The sequence below is a fragment of the Lathamus discolor genome, chromosome 20 (genome assembly GCF_037157495.1).
Source record: "Lathamus discolor isolate bLatDis1 chromosome 20, bLatDis1.hap1, whole genome shotgun sequence".
NCBI lineage: Eukaryota > Metazoa > Chordata > Aves > Psittaciformes > Psittacidae > Lathamus > Lathamus discolor.
The window spans coordinates 4,591,887-4,608,798 of NC_088903.1; the positions used below are offsets into that span (position 1 = coordinate 4,591,887).

Consider the following 16,912-nt stretch of genomic DNA (forward strand, 5'->3'; position numbering starts at 1 on the left):
TCTGGCCGTCCCCATTGACACGGCCGGTGCTGAGCTCCTGTCCTGCCCTGCAGAGCCGTCCCCTGCCTTGGCTCCTGCGTGGTGAGGGCCCCTTCGTGGCCCCTGCATGGGGCCTCGTCCCTGTGACCCAGCGCTGCGGGCAGGGCGGCGCCGGCTCCCGGCCCTGGTCACCCGTGGCAGCAGGTCCTGCCGGTATTTCTGGCTCTGCCGCAGCTCCCGGCCCCACCGGGACGTGCAGGGGAGCAGCGGCCCCGGTCCAAGTGCTCCCAGGACCCTGCAGAGCTGTGGCTGCGCAGTGGGGCTGGACACAGCAAGCGCTGGCCCTGGCCGCATCTGCAGCTGCTCCTTGCCCAGCTGCTCGCGTAGGGAGATGCGGAGGCAGCGTCAGTGCAGGAGCAGCCTTTATTAAAGCAAAATAACCTACAAAAATATAGATACAGCCTGTGCCCCAGGCCTGATCTGGCGAGGGAACAAGGCTCCTGCCCAGGGCAAGGACTAGCTCAGCCACACAGAGCCTTTGGCCGCAGGGGTTGCGCGCACCCACCTCATGAGGCCAGGCCTGTTCCAAGCCCCTGGGCTCGCTCTCATCACCCTCCTCCGAGCGAGCGTTGCTCGCATGGGCAGAGCTTCCCTCCCAGCGCAGCTGCCCCAGTCCTGTCCTGGGCCAGGGCACGGGGGGAGCAGGGGCTGTCCCCTGCCAAGGGTCTTGCGGGGCTGCTGCCGCCGAGGAGCGCAGCGCGTGTGTGTGCAGCCGGTGCCGCCGGCGCCGCGGCCGGGCAGCGCTGAGGGGTGCTAAACGTGGGCACGGCAGGGCCGAGCCCCGCCGGCGTGCGTGGAGGTGGCGGCGGCGGCAGGCCGCTCACTGCTCCTGCGTGCCCCAGGAGATGTAGTCGGGGCGCGTGGCCGCGTGGTACTCGTCGATGAGCTGCTGCACGATCTCCCGGGAGTTGTCCAGCTCGTCGAAGTTCTCCTTGAAGATGTCCTCCTTGCGGAACTGCTCCAGGAACGCCTCCCGCTTGCGCAGCTTGTCGTACTGCCGGCACGTCCGCTCAAACAGCTGCGGGCGGCGCGGGGCTCAGCGCGGCCACGGCTCCCCAGGGAGCCCCATCGCCGCCACTGCACCCTGCACGGAGGAAGGAGCCCGGCCGCAGCCGGCTCCTTGGAGGGCAGCACCAAGATGAACGGGACCCCAGCCCTGCTGTGCCCCCCCCTGCCCTCGGCTGCCCAGCCCGCTGCGGCGTTGTGAGACCCCCGGGGACTCACAAAGGGACACGAGAGCTGCAGACTGGGCCCCCGCGGTGCAGAGGGAAGCGCTCACCGAGGAGATGTTGGTGTGGTTTGCCATCATGAGGCCGCTGACACGGTGTGCCGAGGGCAGGTACGGGGACTTGCGGGATAAAGCCACCTGGATGCTGGCAGGACCCCAGGGGATGAAGTTGGCCAGTTTCCTCTCCCGGATCCGCTGCAGACTCTTGTGAACCTGGTGGGATGAGATTAGCGAGGGGCAGCAGGGTGATGGGCAGAGCAGCCTGGTCCCGGCAGAGCCAGGAGCTGCTCCTCACAGGGTATTTGGCTGCAGGAAGGTGGATTCCAGCAAACAGAGCTGCTCATAGTCAGGGACCAGCAGCCTTCCACAAGGCCAGGGCCCATAGGAGCAGCTTGGAGCCACTTCTCAGGTATGGCTCAGTCTTACCCCAGGATCCCCACACAGGAACAGGGTGACCATGCTCTCCCCGGGCTGGCCATGCCATCACCATCACCATCTGGAACGGCTGTGGGAGCTCACCTGTGTGGGATCCACCTCCCCCTGGATGATGTTGAGGATGGCAATGTAGCAGTGGTTGGTCTGCCTGTCTCGGCCTGTGGACACCATCACGTTCTTAGGCTGCAGCAATCGCCTCATCACATCCAGGACTGTGGTTTTCCTCACGCTGGCCACCTGCAAATGCCAGCCCGGGGTGAGAGGGAGCAGGCGAGCTTCTGCCCCGCACACACACACACACAGAGGAGCAGAGAGCAGCTGCACGGAGAAGCCCTCGCCCCAGGGATGGATGCACATGCAAAGCCACATGCAGGACAGGGAGATCCCAAAGCCACACAACAGGCACAGCCAGGCTGAGAACCGGAGCGTTGGCAGAGGCTCCAACACAAGGGTGCTGAGCTGCCCCCCAGCAGCACAGCAGGGGCTGGGGTGAGGCTCAGGTGAGACCAGAGTGACAGGGACACGTTGCACGTTGTTCCTATCGATCTCCTGTCCTGTTCTGCTGCCCAGGCAAGCAGCGGGGCTGCAGGACAGGAGGAGGCTCGATCCCACCGGCCACCACAGGCACAGGGAGCTGCCAGAGCCAGGGCTGGCCCCCAAGGGAGAGCCCGGGGCAAGGACAGCGCCGCATGTGGCAGCCCGGCTCCAGGCCCTGGCTGAGCCCTCCCCACACTCCTGGCCAGAGGACAGATCACACACTCGATACCCTTTTCAGAGCCAGCAGTTTCTCGGATTTGCTTCTCTGAGCAACATCCTGAGGGAATGCACATAAGGAGAAGAGCAGCTGTGAGCGAGCTGCAGCACGGCCAACGCAGCGAGAGCCTCTCACACCTCACCCTAACGAGGGGCACTGGCTGGGGATGAGCTGGACACAAGCATGTGAGGCAGGAGAGGGGTGGCACTTCCCCCCCGCCAGAACACGATGCCTGGAGCCCACGAATGACAACACCCAGCAGTGTTCTGACCCAGAGAGCCCGGGCTGGTGGCCCAGCGGGGCAGCAGGACTGGCAGGGCCACTCTGCTGGGCTCACTCCCATGGTTTCTAAGGGTGGCTTCTGTCAGGTCAGATGCTGTCAGCTCTGCCATGGCTGCAGCAGGGAGCCCAGCAGGCGTGCGAGGGCCTGCTCATGTCTGATGCACGTCACACGTGGGCCTGGGATTTGGAACACGCAACTCCAGCTCACACCAGGACCACGGGACTGATGGATGCTATGAGGTGAGCGTGGCAGCTCCTGCCCCGGGAAGGGGCATGCCCGGCGGGCGGCATTACCGACTGGTCGGTGGTGAGCGGCGTGTAGCCCGTCATGAGGAAGTGCAGCCGGGGTGTGGGGATCAGCGAGGCAATGAGCCCAATGAGGTCGTTGTTCATGTACCCGGGGTACCGGAGCGTGGTGGTGCTGGCAGACATGATGGTGGAGACCTGGGGGAAGAGGATGGGGTGAGCACCCGCATCACCCCATGGTCACATTGCAACCTTGCTTCTCACAGCCCATGCAGGCTGCCCCTTCTCACCAGCTGGTTGATCTGAGAGAAGGATGGGTTCTGGATGTGCAGCCGGTCTGTCGCGATCCGGTTCAAGGCTGTGTTGTCCAGAACCACCTGCAAGAAGAAAGAACCAGCTCTGTGAGGAGCCTCAGCCTGCGCAGGGCCAGTCCCAGCCTGTGCCCTAGGGCATCCACTGCCCAGCACGGGCCCTGAGCACCAGGGTAGGTGGCAAACACCAGAACCCACTCGCTGACCCATGTGCAGTGTAACTGACTCTGTCGATGCAAGCTCTTCCCTCCTGTCCTGGCTGAGCTCCTCAGTGCTCTCTCAAAGAGCTCTGCCTCTGGGCCAGCACCTTGCAGCTCCCATCAGCCCCAGCAGCTCTGGAGAGCAGCTCCTGCCCTGCCTCATACAGAGATAAGCTTGGGAGAGATGAGCAGTGTCTTGGTTAGGAGCTGAGTGAAGGCACTGGTGCAGCCTGAAGATGCTGCCTGGCTGGGACGTGCGAGTACTGAAAGCAAGGCTGGGCTCGAGTGCAAGCAGAGGAAGTGGAGCCAGTGCTGCCGTGGGAAGAATGTGCTGGGTCATGGAGGCACCAATGCCCAACTGGACAGCACAGCAGCGCTCAGCACAGAGCCCTCGTCCCTGGAGTCACCACACCTCACATCTGCTCAGTCTTTCCAGACAGGGATGCTGGGCCTGGGGCACATGGCCCATTGCTGTGGCCCTCACCCCACTCCCCTACAGCACTTGCCCCAGCAAAGGCCACGCTGCTGAGCAGCAGGGACGGGGCTGCCATGCAGGAGCTGCCTGGCACACAGTGAGACTCCTCTTACCACGCAGTCAGCGTTCTGTGTCAGCCTCTTCAGTGTCAGCAGAGAGTTGTAGGGCTGGACCACAACATCGCTCATCTCATCCTGGTTTGGGAAAACTGAGTAGGTCTCCACCAGCTTCTTGGGATACCTGGTGAGAAAGCCCAGCCATCTCAACAGTTAACACCATGGAGCCAGCACTCTCCTCCCACCAGCTCCCTGTGCAGTCTCCAGGGCTCAGGACAGCACTGAGTCACCAGTGCTGCGTGCCAGAGTTGGCTCCCAGCGAGGGAGAGAATTTGTCCCAGCAGTGCCTACCCCAGCAGTACAGGAGGAAGCTGCCAGACAGCGCTGCAGGCAAGGCTGAGCCATCCATAGGCTGATTAAGCAGCTGCTTACAAGCCTTGTCAAGAGGCTGCAAGCTCAAACAGGCAGCGATGGCAGCTCGGAGCCCACAGCTACAGCCTCCCACCCTCCCCGGCACAGCCAGGGTGTCTGAAGGCAGCTGCCTGAAAGTACGGCTGAGAGAAGGCAGAGTCTGAGGCCAGTTGCAGAGTCTCTGAGCTCCTGAGGCGTATCAGGAGCCGTCCCCTCGCAGGGCAGCGTGCCAGGGGTTGCACAAGGCAGTGTCTGGGTGGGGGTGGTGGCTCTGAGTCAGCGCTGTGCTCTGGCAGGGCGCCGAGGCTGGGCTGGGAGGGACAGGGACAGCCTGAGTGAGCACTCACCTGTCATTCAGCCTCTCCAGGAGGTACGAGCCCAGTCCCGAGCCCGTTCCGCCAGCAATGGAGTGGCAAAGCACAAAGCCCTGCAAGGAAGCAGGACACGGGCAGCTCAGCGCCAGGAGCAGGCAGAGCAAAGCCCCCTGTGCCACCACCACCACCTTCAGCCAGGGCAACTGCGTCTCTGCACACACCACAACGCGCAACTGCGGCTCACAACACCCCACAACAGACCAGAAGAGCTCCAACGTCACCTCCAGTCGGTTCTATGAAACACAGGTCCACGTCCCCACCCTTTCCCTGGGCCCTCCATGCCATTCCCCTCCTTCTACAGTGCCTAAAGGCCAAACTTGCTCTACCTGACTTGAGGGCAGGGCAACCAGGTCCAACCCCCCAGATGTACTTACTTCCAAGCTGTCGCTCCCATCAGCCTCTCTGTCTATTATATCAAAGATATCTTCGTGGATTTTTTCTCCCTGCAAGAGACACCAGACCACATCTTGTTCCTTTCCCCCAGAAAACGGAGGAGAGCAGCTCAAGCCTGGAGTGAACCACGCCAGGCTGGCAGCGTGCCGCTGTGCCCAGGGTGCCCCGGTGTGAGTGCCTGCTGAGGGACCTCAGGAACCACGTCCTGAGCCTGACACGAGAGAGCCACGATTCAGCCTCACACCAAACGACCCAGGAGCACCAAAGCTGTTACCTGTGAGAAGCCACTGGCCCAGTTGTTCCCAGCTCCCCCGCCATGCTCAGACAAGTAGATGTTTTCTGGGTTGTACAGGTTGGCATAAGGGGAGTTCAGGATGGAATGGATAACGCGGGGCTCCAGGTCCAGCAGCACGGCTCGTGGGATGTAGTGCTCATCGTCCGCCTGTGAGGAGGAGCAGCAAGATCAGTGCAGAAGAAACAGGGAATGCTTGTGCCACCCCGTGGCCTCGGGACAGCGCGGCACAGCCGCCGCCTGACTGCGAGGAGGAGGAGGAGGAGGAAGGACACTCGCTCCGCGCAACCCGCCCACCTCCATGAGCCCCAGAGTTACGTCAGGAGGTATCTATGGCACCTCAGCTTCGTGCTTCTGCCTCCACAGGCGCAGAGCACAGAAGGAGCGCTGGCAGCATCCTGCCTGAGGCTGCCGCTCCAACCAGCCCAGGGGCAGCGCCAGCCCAGCGGCCCGCGGAGGCTGGGGGCTGCAGGGGCGCTGCCAGCGGCCCCGGTGACACGGGCAGCGCACCCCGCAGCACAGCGAGCAGGGGCAGGGGCAGCGCCCGCAGTACCTGGTAGAAGAAGACGTCCTTGCGGTCGGTGCCCTCGGTGGCGAACTCCTCCACGATGCCCTCGGGGCTGATGCCGTGCTCGGCGCAGAGCTGCTTCCAGAACTCGAACCCGACTTTGGGTGGGGGGGGATCGGTCAGAGCCGGGGTGCGGGCACAGGGCAGAGCCCGGGGCACCCCCAGGTCGAGCGGCTCGGCCCCGCCCACCCCACCAGACCCCGCCCACTTCAGACCCCGCCCTCATCCTCAAGCCACGCCCCCCTTGACCAGGCCGCCGCCCCCTCTGCCCCAGCATCCCGGCCCCGCCCGCAGCCCGCAGCGCCGGCCGCCGCGCTCACTCTGGTTGCCGCACTGGCCCAGCTGCAGGGTGATGATCTCCCGCGGCATCGCGGCCCGGCCCCGTTCCGTTCCGTTCCGTTCCGTTCCGTTCCGTTCGGCCCCGCTCCGCCCGCTGCCCCGCCGCGGCTCCCGCCCGGCGCCAACCGCACTGCGCGCGCGCGCCGGCAACTTCCGGGAGAGCGCCGTTCACCACCCCCGCCCCGGCAACCAACCAAGTCCTGGAAATGCGCATGCGCTCTGACAGGACGCCTGCTGCCGCGCCTGCGCCGAAATGGCGGCACCCATGGTTGCAGTGCTTCCGGCCGTGGCAGGGCGCCGCCATGTCGGCCGGCGGCCGTGCGCGCGCGTGAGGCGGCCGGATGTTGACGCCGTGAGGGAGCGATGGCGGCGGCGACGGCGGCGGCGGCGGCCCCGGGCGAGCGGCAGCGGCGGGTGCAGGCCCTGAGCGCGGCGCTGCGGAGCCGCCTCGGGCCCTACGAGCCGGTGCTGAGCGCCGTGCAGGCTGCGCTGGTGTGGGAGCGGCCGGGCCGCAGCGCGCTGTGGTGGGCGGCGGTGCACGGCCTCTTCTGGTGAGCGGGGCCCGGGCGGGGGGGAGCCGAGCCCCGCGGGGGCGCCGGGCTGCGGGGCTCTGCCGTGTCGGGAGGTGCTTCCTCCCCGGGCCGCTCCCCCGCGGCCCCTCGGTACCGGGGCTGCCGGGGGGGGTGGTGGTTGGGGGGGGGTATCGCGCTTCCCAGACGCGGGTACCGGGTGGGCGCTGGGGCCCGGGGGCCCTGCCCGGCTCTCTCCTGGGGGGTGGCGGTCCCCGGGCGGGCTGGGGACCGGTCCCCGGGCAGGCAGCCCGAGAGGTCCCGCTGCTGCCCTGCTCCAGCGGCTCAGGGGAACGTGGAGGTGCTGGTGTCTGCTTCGGCTCTGTCCCTGCCCGCGTCTCTCCCTTGTTATCCCAAAGCACGGAACTAACCAGCAAAACCCGCTGGTCCTGCTGCTCTGCCGGGAGCTGGGAATGACCCGAGCAGATAAGGGTCCCTGCAGCTGCCTGATACACCACGGGCAGGCTGGGGATGCTGATTACCACTTGCTTACTTTGCTCTGGCTACAACTGTTCCGAGTGCCTGGCTTGGTGTGAGTGAGGCTGTGTTACCGCCCTGGTGTCTGTCACACAGGTCTGGTCAGAACCATGTCTTCGTTTCTTCCCCATAGGTTTTTTGCTCTGACTTCTCTTCGCTTGCTGTTCCTGGTTGCGTTTACCCTCATAGTAGTAGTTTGTGTAGATAAGTGGAAGAGCAAAATCTGGCCTGAAATCGGAGGTAAGTTGGAACATTTGAGCTGAGAGCAGCAGAGCGAGCGCTGGGTTTAGCCCCAGAGGTGCAAGCTCTGGAGTTAAAGAGTTAAAATCCTGGCTCTTGTGCTTTGTGAGTCTAGAAGCAAGAGGTGTGTTCTTCCTGGAGCTGGAACATAAAGGCCTTTTCATGCTCGTGACACTGATATTTGTCTCCTAAGCTTGAGCCATCAGGTGTACGTGGACTAGCGCAGGGGTTGAAGCAGGGATTCGCTTTCCCATCATTCAGTCCAAGAGCAGAAGCTTGGAAGTGTTTGTGGGAAACATCTGGATTTCTCCTCAGAATCCATCACAAACCAGCTTCACGGTGTAGGACAAAGATGAGGCCCAGCCTTGCTGTTGAGAGCTCTTTGAAAGGAGAGGCATCCTGCTGGCTGTTAAGGAAGTTAGCCTGGAGCTTTCAGGAAGCAGAGCTGCTCTAGCTGTGATTTGATATTAATATACTCATGACTACTAGCCCTCCTGCAGCACAGGGTTTGCATGGACAGGTCGGTGTTGAGCAGTGTGTGTGGTTTGCATGCTCCCAGAGGTGGGTCCCTCACTAACGAGCAAGAACAACTCCCAGCTTTCTGCTTGAGCCTGTGTTCTGTGTAGTTCTTGGGAAGACATTAAAGCTTTCCTCGGGCTCCAGCAGCAGCTTGGCTCAGGCTCTTTAGCTGAAGCATTCCTGCTTATGAGGAAGTGTCTGCCCAGCTTCCTAAGATCCTTGGTTTCCATTTGTCAGGATAACTTTTCCAATCCCAGTCTGGGTGCGAAAGTATCCAAAGGCTTTAGTCTCTGACGCCTCTCAGTAATCACCTGCTCTTCCTTCACGTGTGCACAGGGGAAGGGGGGAGATGGAAGCGGTTGGGTTTTGCTATTACCTTCCAGACAACATCCAACAGATCCCCAGGAGCAACAGGGAGACCCTCTTGCACCTCCTACTGTCACACGTACACGTTCAAAGTGTGTTATGGAGTGATCCATCTCTGGTTCTTAATTACAGTTAATGCCTTTCCCAGGTATTCCCCAACTCATTAAAGCTTTACTTAAATCCCAAGACCTAAGTGTTCTCATGGCAAATTCCTTGCGACTAATGTAGTGTCTGTTCTTAATATTTTAGTGGCAAGACCTGACGAATTAGACAATGAGAGGTAGGAAACTAATTGACTTCTCTGCTCTTGGTGTTTGCTGTGATGATACCATATCACTACCACCTGCATGTGCTCTTTTGAGCGAGGAAGGAAGGAGGAGAAGGGAGCCCTCGACCCTGTCAAGCAGCTGGGACAAGTATTTGACTTGCCTAAGCTGTTACGTTACACTTTGCCTTCCTACTAGCCCTTGGCAGTGCTTTCTTAGCATTGTAAAACTTCCCTTGTGCCCTTAAGTTAGAGGTGCTGCCTCAAAAGCAGCTCCTTCTGTATGGGCCACCAATAGCAGGAAACCAGCCTTGCCTTTGGAAAGGATGAAGTCTTCTGAGACTTGACAGGGAATGTTTAACAGCTTGTTCCAGGAGCTGGTACTGCATACTTGGGATCTGACTGCAGCATTAATGATAGCTTGAGAAACGTTGGGGTGTTGCCTTACTAATAACACCTTCCTGCCCTGTGGTGCTGTGCTGGGTGCTCAGCTCCTGATTAAATCGCTTGGGCTGGTGCCAAATGGCAGGTTTTACTTTGTTTTCTTTTGCAAGAGGCCCAGGTACAGAAGGAGCTGCTCTTCCTTAACCTCCATACTTGTGACTAGCAGTTAAGAAGCACTAATAGAACTTGCCAAAAACAGTGCCTCCGAAGGAGCTGAATATATGAAGTAAGGTCCAAAGCTGCTTGTAGAGACCTCATGCTGAATTCTTGGGGGTTGCAGTTGATTAAGTCAATGCAGAAAAAGCAAATGGATTTGCTTATGCACTGCCCTGTCCCTCAAGTAGCATGGAAACTGGTCTAAGCCAAAGAATGAGAGACTGGAATTGCTGCTCCTTAGCTGTGGGAGAACTGGGACACTTGGAGAGCAGTCCCTGGAAGTGCTGTTCTAGAAGACAGCTGAGCCTCAGCTAAAGCTCTGAAGAGCTCAGTACTGTGGGAGGGGAGAAGGAAGTATTGAGACAAGTGTCTGTAACAAGTGATTTCTGCTCTGGTCGATGCAGTGAGCTCTCTCCCTGAATTCCTGCCTTTCCTGCAGCTGGGGATACGTCCACCCTCGGCTGCTCGGAGTGCCAGAGCTCTGTCACCACCTGGCTGAAGGATGGGTGGCTGGGACCAACTTCTTCAGCAATCTCTTCATTTTCAAGAGGCAAAACCCTGGCAAGGTAAGAATATACAGACCTCAGCACATAGAACATGTGGTGTGGAGCCTCTGCTGCCCACCAGGATCCTCTTGTGGTGGCATCCAGCGTTGGCTGAATGCAGTCATAGATGGGAGGTTACCACGTCCCCCCCAGTGCTGTTAAGTGTTGGGGAGGGATGGAAAGCACAGGCAGAACAGCCGGGCTGGGGAGGAGGAAGCGAGTGTTGGCATGCTGGTTGTGAAATGTAGCTGCTCCTTCTGTAGGTTTCCAGCTCTGTCAGTGTCTGTCAAACTCCCTCAGTGGATTTGAACAGTGAGAAAGAGGTGTCAAGCTGCTTTTTTTGTCTTCCCCTTTTTTTGAGGCTTATGCAAAGAGCAACTTGTAACGTGCTGGAACTGTCCTTGTCCTCTTCACCTTCAAGCTTCCTGTCTCTGCAAAGCCTCTCCCTATCTTTGAGACGCTCTTCATATGCTGAGGCAAGAGGCCTTGGCAATGCCGCCTGTGCCTGTGCTGGTCCCAGAGGTGGTGCTTGAGCACTGGGAAGGTTTTGCTGTCATTAGAATTATGATTTAGCATCTGCAAGAACCAAGTGAATCCACTGCTTTGGGAACTCACTGTTTCCCCCGTCTTCAGTTTTGCCTTCTAGTGTGTGGAGTCTTTACTTTCCTGGCTGTCCTGGGCCGCTATATCCCTGGACTCTTGCTCTCCTACTTGCTATGTAAGTAGAACTCTGTGCAAATACAGACTTAGAAGTGAAAAGGGGTAGAGATGAGTGGGATCTGAATGGCTGGGATGGGGCTCTTCTGCTCAGAAGGAAAGCTTGTGTGAATGGCTTTACAATTGAAAAGAATACGTTCTGCCTGGAATGTGGTGGTTCCTGACTGGGACTCTGAGGTCTCTGGTCCAGAGAGAACATGTTTGAGTGCTCAGTAACCACACACCAGAGCACTAAGAGGTTGGCCTCTCGATTTTGCTGCCCTGACAGAGGTGGTTGCACTGCTCTGACAGCCTCCTGCGGCATTGCCTCCCTTCAGATGTGGCATTCTCTGTGTGTTGCACTGCATCACAAAACGGGCAGGATGTTTGCATTCTCGGCAAACTTCTAATGTGCGTTCCCACTTACCTCAGTGCTCTTCATCCTGCTGTGGCCCCTTGCTGTGTACCACAGACTGGGGCAGCGCATGTACGTGAGGCTGGAGCCAGCTCTGCAGCGGCTGCGGTTCAGCTTTCGAGGCTACATGATACCAAAGCAGCGGGAGAAGCAATGTAAGTTCCTGTGCTGTGTTTGTGACCCTTCAGACACTGATCCTCAGTACCTGAAACAGCCCATGAGGGGGGCCTGGAGTGGGCTGGGCTCCAGCATGCAGCCACCCCAGTGCCCTCAGGGAAGGAGGCAAAGCATCTCTGCCTCGCAGCAGCTCCCAGCAAGCACTGACACCTCCCAGTGCCAGCTCCTCATGGTGCTGAGCTGCTCCGTCCCTCAGCTGCCAGAACTGTGTGTTCCGTCTTGTGTTGCACTGAAAACAGAGGGAGGGTTCAGTGCAAGGCAGCTGCCAAACATACTCATCTCAGCGAAAGATGTACAGGAGCCCAAGCTGGAAATGATCACGTTGCTGTGCTGTGGAGCAAAGCATGCTGTGTTGGGTCATGTCCAAGCTTGCCAGATTAAGGGGCTTTGTGCTTGGCACAAGGCTGGTTGTGCACAGCGCCTTGTCCCAGAGCAGCAGCCCTGAGCTTTGACTCTGCTTTCTGGCAGTGCGTCACCGATCCCTGAACCAGGAGGCTGTGGATGATGGGAGTGACAGTGAGGAGGAACTTGCTGCCTTCTGTCCTAAGGTAACAGCAGCAGCTGAATACAATAAACTCACTGTGTTGTGTGGACATGTAGTGAGTGGGCACGTATCCAGCACATTGTAGTTGAGTTCTTGTGGAAGATCAGATGAGGATATTCTCCTTTGAGAAAGGTCTTTCTTATTCTGTCTCACTCAGATATGTCCAGAGCTGCTTGTACCAACTACAGTCTCCTAGGCTGGGCTGTGAAGTGTGAAATGAGCCTCCATGAGGGTTGGCTTTCACTGGAGGCGAATGGATCATGTGTTTTGTCTTGAGGCACAGGAATAAGCTTCCCAGTAGTGATGTTTTCAATGTTATCTCCTCTTTGAAAGCTGGATGACTCCGTGGTCGCCAAGGAGCTCACCATCTCCGACTCAGAGCATTCGGATGCTGAGGTTTCCTACACAGAGAATGGGATGTTCAACCTTTCAAGGGGCCAGACTCCCCTGACAGAGGGGTCAGAAGGTGAGAGGGAATGGGGCAGCTTCTGGAAGGTGTGGAATGCTGAGCAGGCGCCAGTGTGACGGGTCAGAGGGAGGATGCGTTGCGTTCTGGCCTTGAGGTCTGCCTCTTTGATGTCTCTCTTGCTGCCTAAGATGAGATGCAAGTACCTGTTTTTTTCAGGATGGAGCTTCCTTCATTCCTGTGGTGCTTTAGTGAGTGGTTAGAACTGCTCTCACAGGCAGAGCCAGCTCTGCCAGTCCCTGCTTGCAGGGACACGGTGCAGCTTGGTCTGCGTGGGGGTGTCTGGTTCCGCATCCTTGTTCCTTGTGTGTGAACTGGGAGCTCAGCAGCAGCCCCAGTACCTGTGTGAGGGGGGCACTGGAGAGGGGTTTGGTCTGTGAGCCTTTAGGGGGAGCTGTGGCCCAGCTTTCGTGTGCTGTGCTGCCCTGGCCTCTGGGCTGTTGGTGTGTGTTTAAAGCTCTTTCTCCTCTTCCAGACCTGGACGGTCACAGTGACCCAGAAGAATCTTTTGCCCGGGATCTCCCTGACTTCCCTTCCATAAACCCAGAGGTAACTGGCATAGATGATGAAGATGACACCAGCATTGGGATCCCAAGCCTGGCTTACCGCTCACAAGTGACTGAAGATCTGCACCTCCCATATGAGCAGGAGGAAGGCAGTGGCCTGCCCCCCGTACAGAACCTGCCTGGCAACATCGCCGGCTTCGTCACCAGAAGCATGATCCAGCTCGCCCTGGCAGGAGCCCCTCAGCCAGGCCCCTCACGCAGCGACAATCCCCAGAGGGCTGCAAAGACTTACCTCAGAATGGCCAGCTTGGACTTGGACACTGATGCGGAAGGAGATGACTTTGAACTGCTGGATCAGTCTGAGCTGAACCAGCTGGATCCTGCGGGCTCCCGGGGCCAGTAGGTGAGCCCAGCACTTCCCTCTGGTTTTCTATTGTGCGTTGTGGAGGGAATCCTGGCAGGAAAAGCCTTGCACACTTGTCTAGATGCTCTCCTGTGTGAGTCTGAGTGACGTGACGGCCGGGCCTGGCTGGGAACACCACGGTGACCTGGGACTCTGTAGCCTCGCTTGGATTTTAAAATAAACTACACTGGTAATTCATAGAGCAAAGGCGTTGCTGTGATCGCTCCACAGTCACCCACGGGCTGCCCTGCACCCAGGATGCTGCTTCCTCCAAACTGCCTCACCTGAGACCGTAACCCTGGCGTGTGTCATTCTAGAGGCCACTGCTTGGCTCAGCCCAGCATCGCCCAGGACAAGCTCGAAGCCGATCCTCTGGGGCTGGTTTCCCCTTAGACCTGTTGTCTGGGACTTAGTGCTGGTCTGTCTTAAAGACAGCCATTCTCTGCTCCTAAAATGTGCACAGAATCCAGGTCTTCTCTCCCAGCAACGTCCGGCTCCAGGTCGAAACAAAGCTGCTGTGGGCACGGCCACGTGTGTGTGTGTGTGATGAGCACTCCCCTCCAGTCCCGGCTCTAGTGATGCTGTTTTGTAAGAGACACCATGGCAATAAGACACCTCCTGTGATGATGAGAGTCCTGCAGTGACCGTCTCCGTGTGGCAGCTGCTTTGTATTGCTTTCCTAAAACAATGGACTGATGCTTTGCTGAACCCCCCCCACCCCGGCGCTCCTCCAGCGCCTGCTCGGTGCCCATCCTGCTCTCCCCTGCCTGGGGCTGGTGGAGGGAGGAGCTGGAGCTGCCCGTGACTTCCTGCAACGGCAGCACCGGTGTCGGAGGAGCCTTTGTGCCCGTCGTGGTCACACAAACCAGCACCCTCCATGGGCCGGACCGCCTGCAGCCGTGCCCGGTCCCGAGCCGCGCTGAGCCCTCTCCGTTGCTTTTCCTAAGCCATAGACCCCGGTTGCGGTCGCGTTTGTGCACTAAGAACGAGACGCGCCCGTCGGGCCCCCGCCTCTGCCTGTGTCTGTCTGAAGGCCCCGGTGCTGCCGCTGCGGGCTCGGGGGCACCGGGGGAGCGTGGGGCAGGGACCGGAGCGCTGCGGCCCCGCCTCTTCGGGGCGCGGCTTCACCTCCCAGCCAATCAGAGCCGGCCTCCGTCTCCGTAGTTGGCGGGGATTGGGCGGTGCGCCGGAATTGCGTCATCGTCGCCGGGCCGGGAGAGGAGCGTGAGGAGCGGAGCGGGAGGATGAGCAAAGGCCGCGATGGCGCCGGGGCGGGCGGTGAGCGGGGGCCGGGCCGGGCGGGGGCCGGGCCCGGGCGGCCGCGGTGACGGGCGCGGTGTCCCGCAGGAGGCGCCGCCGCCGCTGTGCTGCTGCGGTACCTGCGGGAGCAGAACCGGCCCTACAGTGCCCAGGACGCCTTCAGCAACCTGCAGCGGGAGCACGGGCTCGGCAAGGCGGTGAGCGGGGCCGGGCCGGGCCGGGGAGCGCGGGCAGGGCCGGGCGCAGGGCCCGGCTGACGGCGCGGGGCCCCGCAGGCCGTGGGGAAGGCGCTGGAGCAGCTGGCGCAGCAGGGCCGCATCCGGGAGAAGGCCTACGGGAAGCAGAAGATCTACTTCGCCGACCAGGTGAGGCCCGGCCCCGGGCGCTGCCCCCGCGCCCCCGCCGCGCTGAGCCGCCGCCGCCTCCCCGCAGGAGCAGCTCCCGGCCGCCAGCGATGCCGAGCTCCGCGGGCTGGACGCGCAGATCGCGGCCCTCTCCGGCCGGGTGCAGGCGCTGCAGCAGAGCTGCCGGCAGATGGAGGCGGGTGAGTGCGCCCGGGCAGCCCCTCCCCGGTACCGGCAGCTGCTCGGGGGTGCGGGCTGAGCCGTGCCTCCCTTCCAGAGCTGAAGGACCTGAGCAGCTCCATGACAACCTCTGAGATGGCCAAAGAGATCGAGGAGCTGAAGAAGGACTGTGAGAGTTACACAGAGAAACTGGAGAGGATGAAGTCGGCCACGAACCATGTCACTCCGGAAGAAAAGGAGAAGGTGAAGAGCTGCTGGGGCCGAGCACACCCCAGACCCTCAGGGCACCTTCAGGCAGCAGCTGAGCTGCCTCTTCCTCACACACCTGGGTCACATCATCTTGCCCAGGCAACCAAAAAGCCGACAGCATCCTGGCCTGTATCAGAAATAGTATAGCCAACAGGGCCAGGGCAGTGATCACTGCAACCCCTCTGCATTGGGCACTGGTGAGGGCTCATTTCGAATCCTGTGCTCAGTTCTGGGCCCCTCACTGCAGGACAGACATTGAGGGGCTGGAGCAGGGCCAGAGAAAGGCAATGGAGCTGGTGCAGGGCCTGGAGCACAGCGGTGATGGGGAACGGCTGAGGGACCTGGGGGGTTCAGTCTGGAGAAGAGAAGGCTCAGGGGGGACCTGATCGCTCCCTACAAGTGCCTGCCAGGAGGATGGAGCCAGGAGGGGCTGGGCTCTGCTCCCAAGGGATGGGACAAGAGGAACCGGCCTCAAGCTGCACCAGGGCAGGTTTAGATGGAGCTGCGAACAATTCCTGCCCCAGAGGGTGCTCAGGCATTGGAACAGGCTGCCCAGGGCAGGGCTGCAGTCACTGTCCCTGTGAGTGTTCACACACTGTGGAGCCAAGGCCTCGGTGCCATGGGTCAGTGGTGGCCTTGGCAGTGCTGGGGTAAGGGTTGGATTGGATGAGCTTAAAGGGCTTTTCCAGCCCAGTTGATTCTCTGGTTCTGTGCTCTGCCCCTGTTTGGGGTGAGCTGGTTCAAGGGGAGCTCCATGTCCCGGCAGGGCCCTTGTGAACCACTTGGGCTGATAAATAACCCCCTGGTTGGGACTTCAGGCAGGTCCTTGGCACCGGGCACTTACAGCACCTTCGTGGGGTGGCTTCTGCCAGGCTGGGTCTCACTTTTGTCTTGGTGCCCGCAGGTCTGCAGTGAGCAGAAGCTGTATTGCAGAGAGTGGCGGCGCAGAAAGCGAATGGTAATGGTTGTGCCACCAAGCAGGAGGGTGGTGACCATCCTGTTGTGACACTGGGTGCCATGGATGCCCTGGTGGGGGGGGGTTGTGCTGGGCAGCGTGGGGTGCAGCCCCAGCTTGAGCTGAGCCCCTTCCCACTGCTGCAGTGCTGAGGCCGTAGCTGTGGAGCAGACAGTGCTGTGCTTGGGGTTGGGGTACCAGGGTGCCTGAGGACAGGGTCCCTGCAGAGCTCTGCCTGCCCTTGGGAACAACCAGCGCCTGTCACCCGCTGCCCTGGCTCAGGTCACCCCTGTCCCTGCAGGCGACCGAGCTGCTGGACGCCATCCTGGAGGGGTACCCCAAAAGCAAGAAGCAATTCTTTGTAAGTCCCAAATCTGGGCTCTGTGGGGCTGGCGCTGTGCTGAGCTCCGCGGTGCTGAGCCCACTGTGCTCCTGCAGGAGGAGGTCGGGATAGAGACGGACGAGGAGCACAACGTCGTGCTGCCAGCGGCCCTGTGAGGTACTGAGGAGCCTTTGCTCCAGGAGAAGGAGCCGGTGCTGGAACTCAGCTCTTGGGTTGGTTTTTGTCCTCTTTTTGCGGGGCTTGGGCTCATCCTGCACGTTTATAGATGTTGTGGTTCGGAATGCTTCACAGCAGGGCCCTGGTGGGCCAGGGGGGCTGGTGCCTGCAGAGCTCCACGTGTATTTCAGCCATGAAACACGAGCACAGGCTCCATTAAACACCAGCATTTGG

General features: G+C 60.3%; 3 protein-coding genes across 4 annotated transcripts; 2 read left to right on the forward strand and 1 right to left on the reverse strand.

Moving 5' to 3' along the window:
* Window positions 1-384: 384 nt before the first annotated feature.
* TUBG1 (tubulin gamma 1) lies at window positions 385-6,546 on the reverse strand. The gene is made up of 11 exons (XM_065699008.1): window positions 6,385-6,546; window positions 6,050-6,162; window positions 5,479-5,646; window positions 5,186-5,254; window positions 4,785-4,864; window positions 4,084-4,210; window positions 3,275-3,361; window positions 3,033-3,182; window positions 1,787-1,939; window positions 1,319-1,480; window positions 385-1,057 (listed from the first exon to the last, which is right to left on the reverse strand). Exons 1-11 carry the CDS (start codon window positions 6,431-6,433, stop codon window positions 860-862), a joined length of 1,356 nt encoding a protein of 451 aa, XP_065555080.1. The 5' UTR covers window positions 6,434-6,546; the 3' UTR covers window positions 385-859.
* Window positions 6,547-6,684: 138 nt separating this feature from the next.
* Window positions 6,685-14,203, forward strand: RETREG3 (reticulophagy regulator family member 3). Of its 2 annotated transcripts, XM_065699453.1 has the most exons (9): window positions 6,685-6,954; window positions 7,583-7,689; window positions 8,824-8,854; window positions 9,879-10,005; window positions 10,618-10,702; window positions 11,113-11,250; window positions 11,741-11,820; window positions 12,150-12,282; window positions 12,758-14,203. In XM_065699453.1, exons 1-9 carry the CDS (start codon window positions 6,767-6,769, stop codon window positions 13,189-13,191), a joined length of 1,323 nt encoding a protein of 440 aa, XP_065555525.1. In that variant the 5' UTR covers window positions 6,685-6,766; the 3' UTR covers window positions 13,192-14,203. The 2 variants fall into 2 exon arrangements, with proteins under 2 accessions (XP_065555525.1, XP_065555526.1); XM_065699454.1 differs by lacking the exons at window positions 6,685-6,954; window positions 7,583-7,689 and adding an exon at window positions 7,722-8,722 and having other exon boundaries at window positions 8,803-8,854.
* A 248-nt stretch (window positions 14,204-14,451) lies between these two features.
* Window positions 14,452-16,912, forward strand: PSMC3IP (PSMC3 interacting protein). The gene is made up of 8 exons (XM_065699516.1): window positions 14,452-14,469; window positions 14,529-14,648; window positions 14,727-14,816; window positions 14,884-14,995; window positions 15,073-15,218; window positions 16,129-16,182; window positions 16,481-16,540; window positions 16,618-16,912. The coding sequence occupies exons 1-8, from the start codon at window positions 14,452-14,454 to the stop codon at window positions 16,675-16,677; spliced, it is 660 nt and encodes a 219-aa protein (XP_065555588.1). The 3' UTR covers window positions 16,678-16,912.

What these genes read in the sequence shown, in the direction of transcription:
- TUBG1 (XM_065699008.1), bottom strand. Translation starts at nt 6,433, where the DNA reads ATGCCGCGGGAGATCATCACCCTGCAGCTGGGCCAGTGCGGCAACCAG. An exon ending in ATGGGAGCGACAGCTTGGAA is followed by an intron (nt 4,865 to 5,185) that starts GTAAGTACATCT and finishes GCTTCCTTGCAG; the next exon opens with GGCTTTGTGCTTTGCCACTC. An exon ending in CTGGAGAGGCTGAATGACAG is followed by an intron (nt 4,211 to 4,784) that starts GTGAGTGCTCAC and finishes CTTTCTCACCAG; the next exon opens with GTATCCCAAGAAGCTGGTGG.
- RETREG3 (XM_065699453.1), top strand. Translation starts at nt 6,767, where the DNA reads ATGGCGGCGGCGACGGCGGCGGCGGCGGCCCCGGGCGAGCGGCAGCGG. An exon ending in CTTGCTCTCCTACTTGCTAT is followed by an intron (nt 10,703 to 11,112) that starts GTAAGTAGAACT and finishes CACTTACCTCAG; the next exon opens with TGCTCTTCATCCTGCTGTGG. An exon ending in CCTGACAGAGGGGTCAGAAG is followed by an intron (nt 12,283 to 12,757) that starts GTGAGAGGGAAT and finishes CTCCTCTTCCAG; the next exon opens with ACCTGGACGGTCACAGTGAC.
- PSMC3IP (XM_065699516.1), top strand. An exon ending in AGATCTACTTCGCCGACCAG is followed by an intron (nt 14,817 to 14,883) that starts GTGAGGCCCGGC and finishes GCCTCCCCGCAG; the next exon opens with GAGCAGCTCCCGGCCGCCAG. An exon ending in GGCGGCGCAGAAAGCGAATG is followed by an intron (nt 16,183 to 16,480) that starts GTAATGGTTGTG and finishes CTGTCCCTGCAG; the next exon opens with GCGACCGAGCTGCTGGACGC.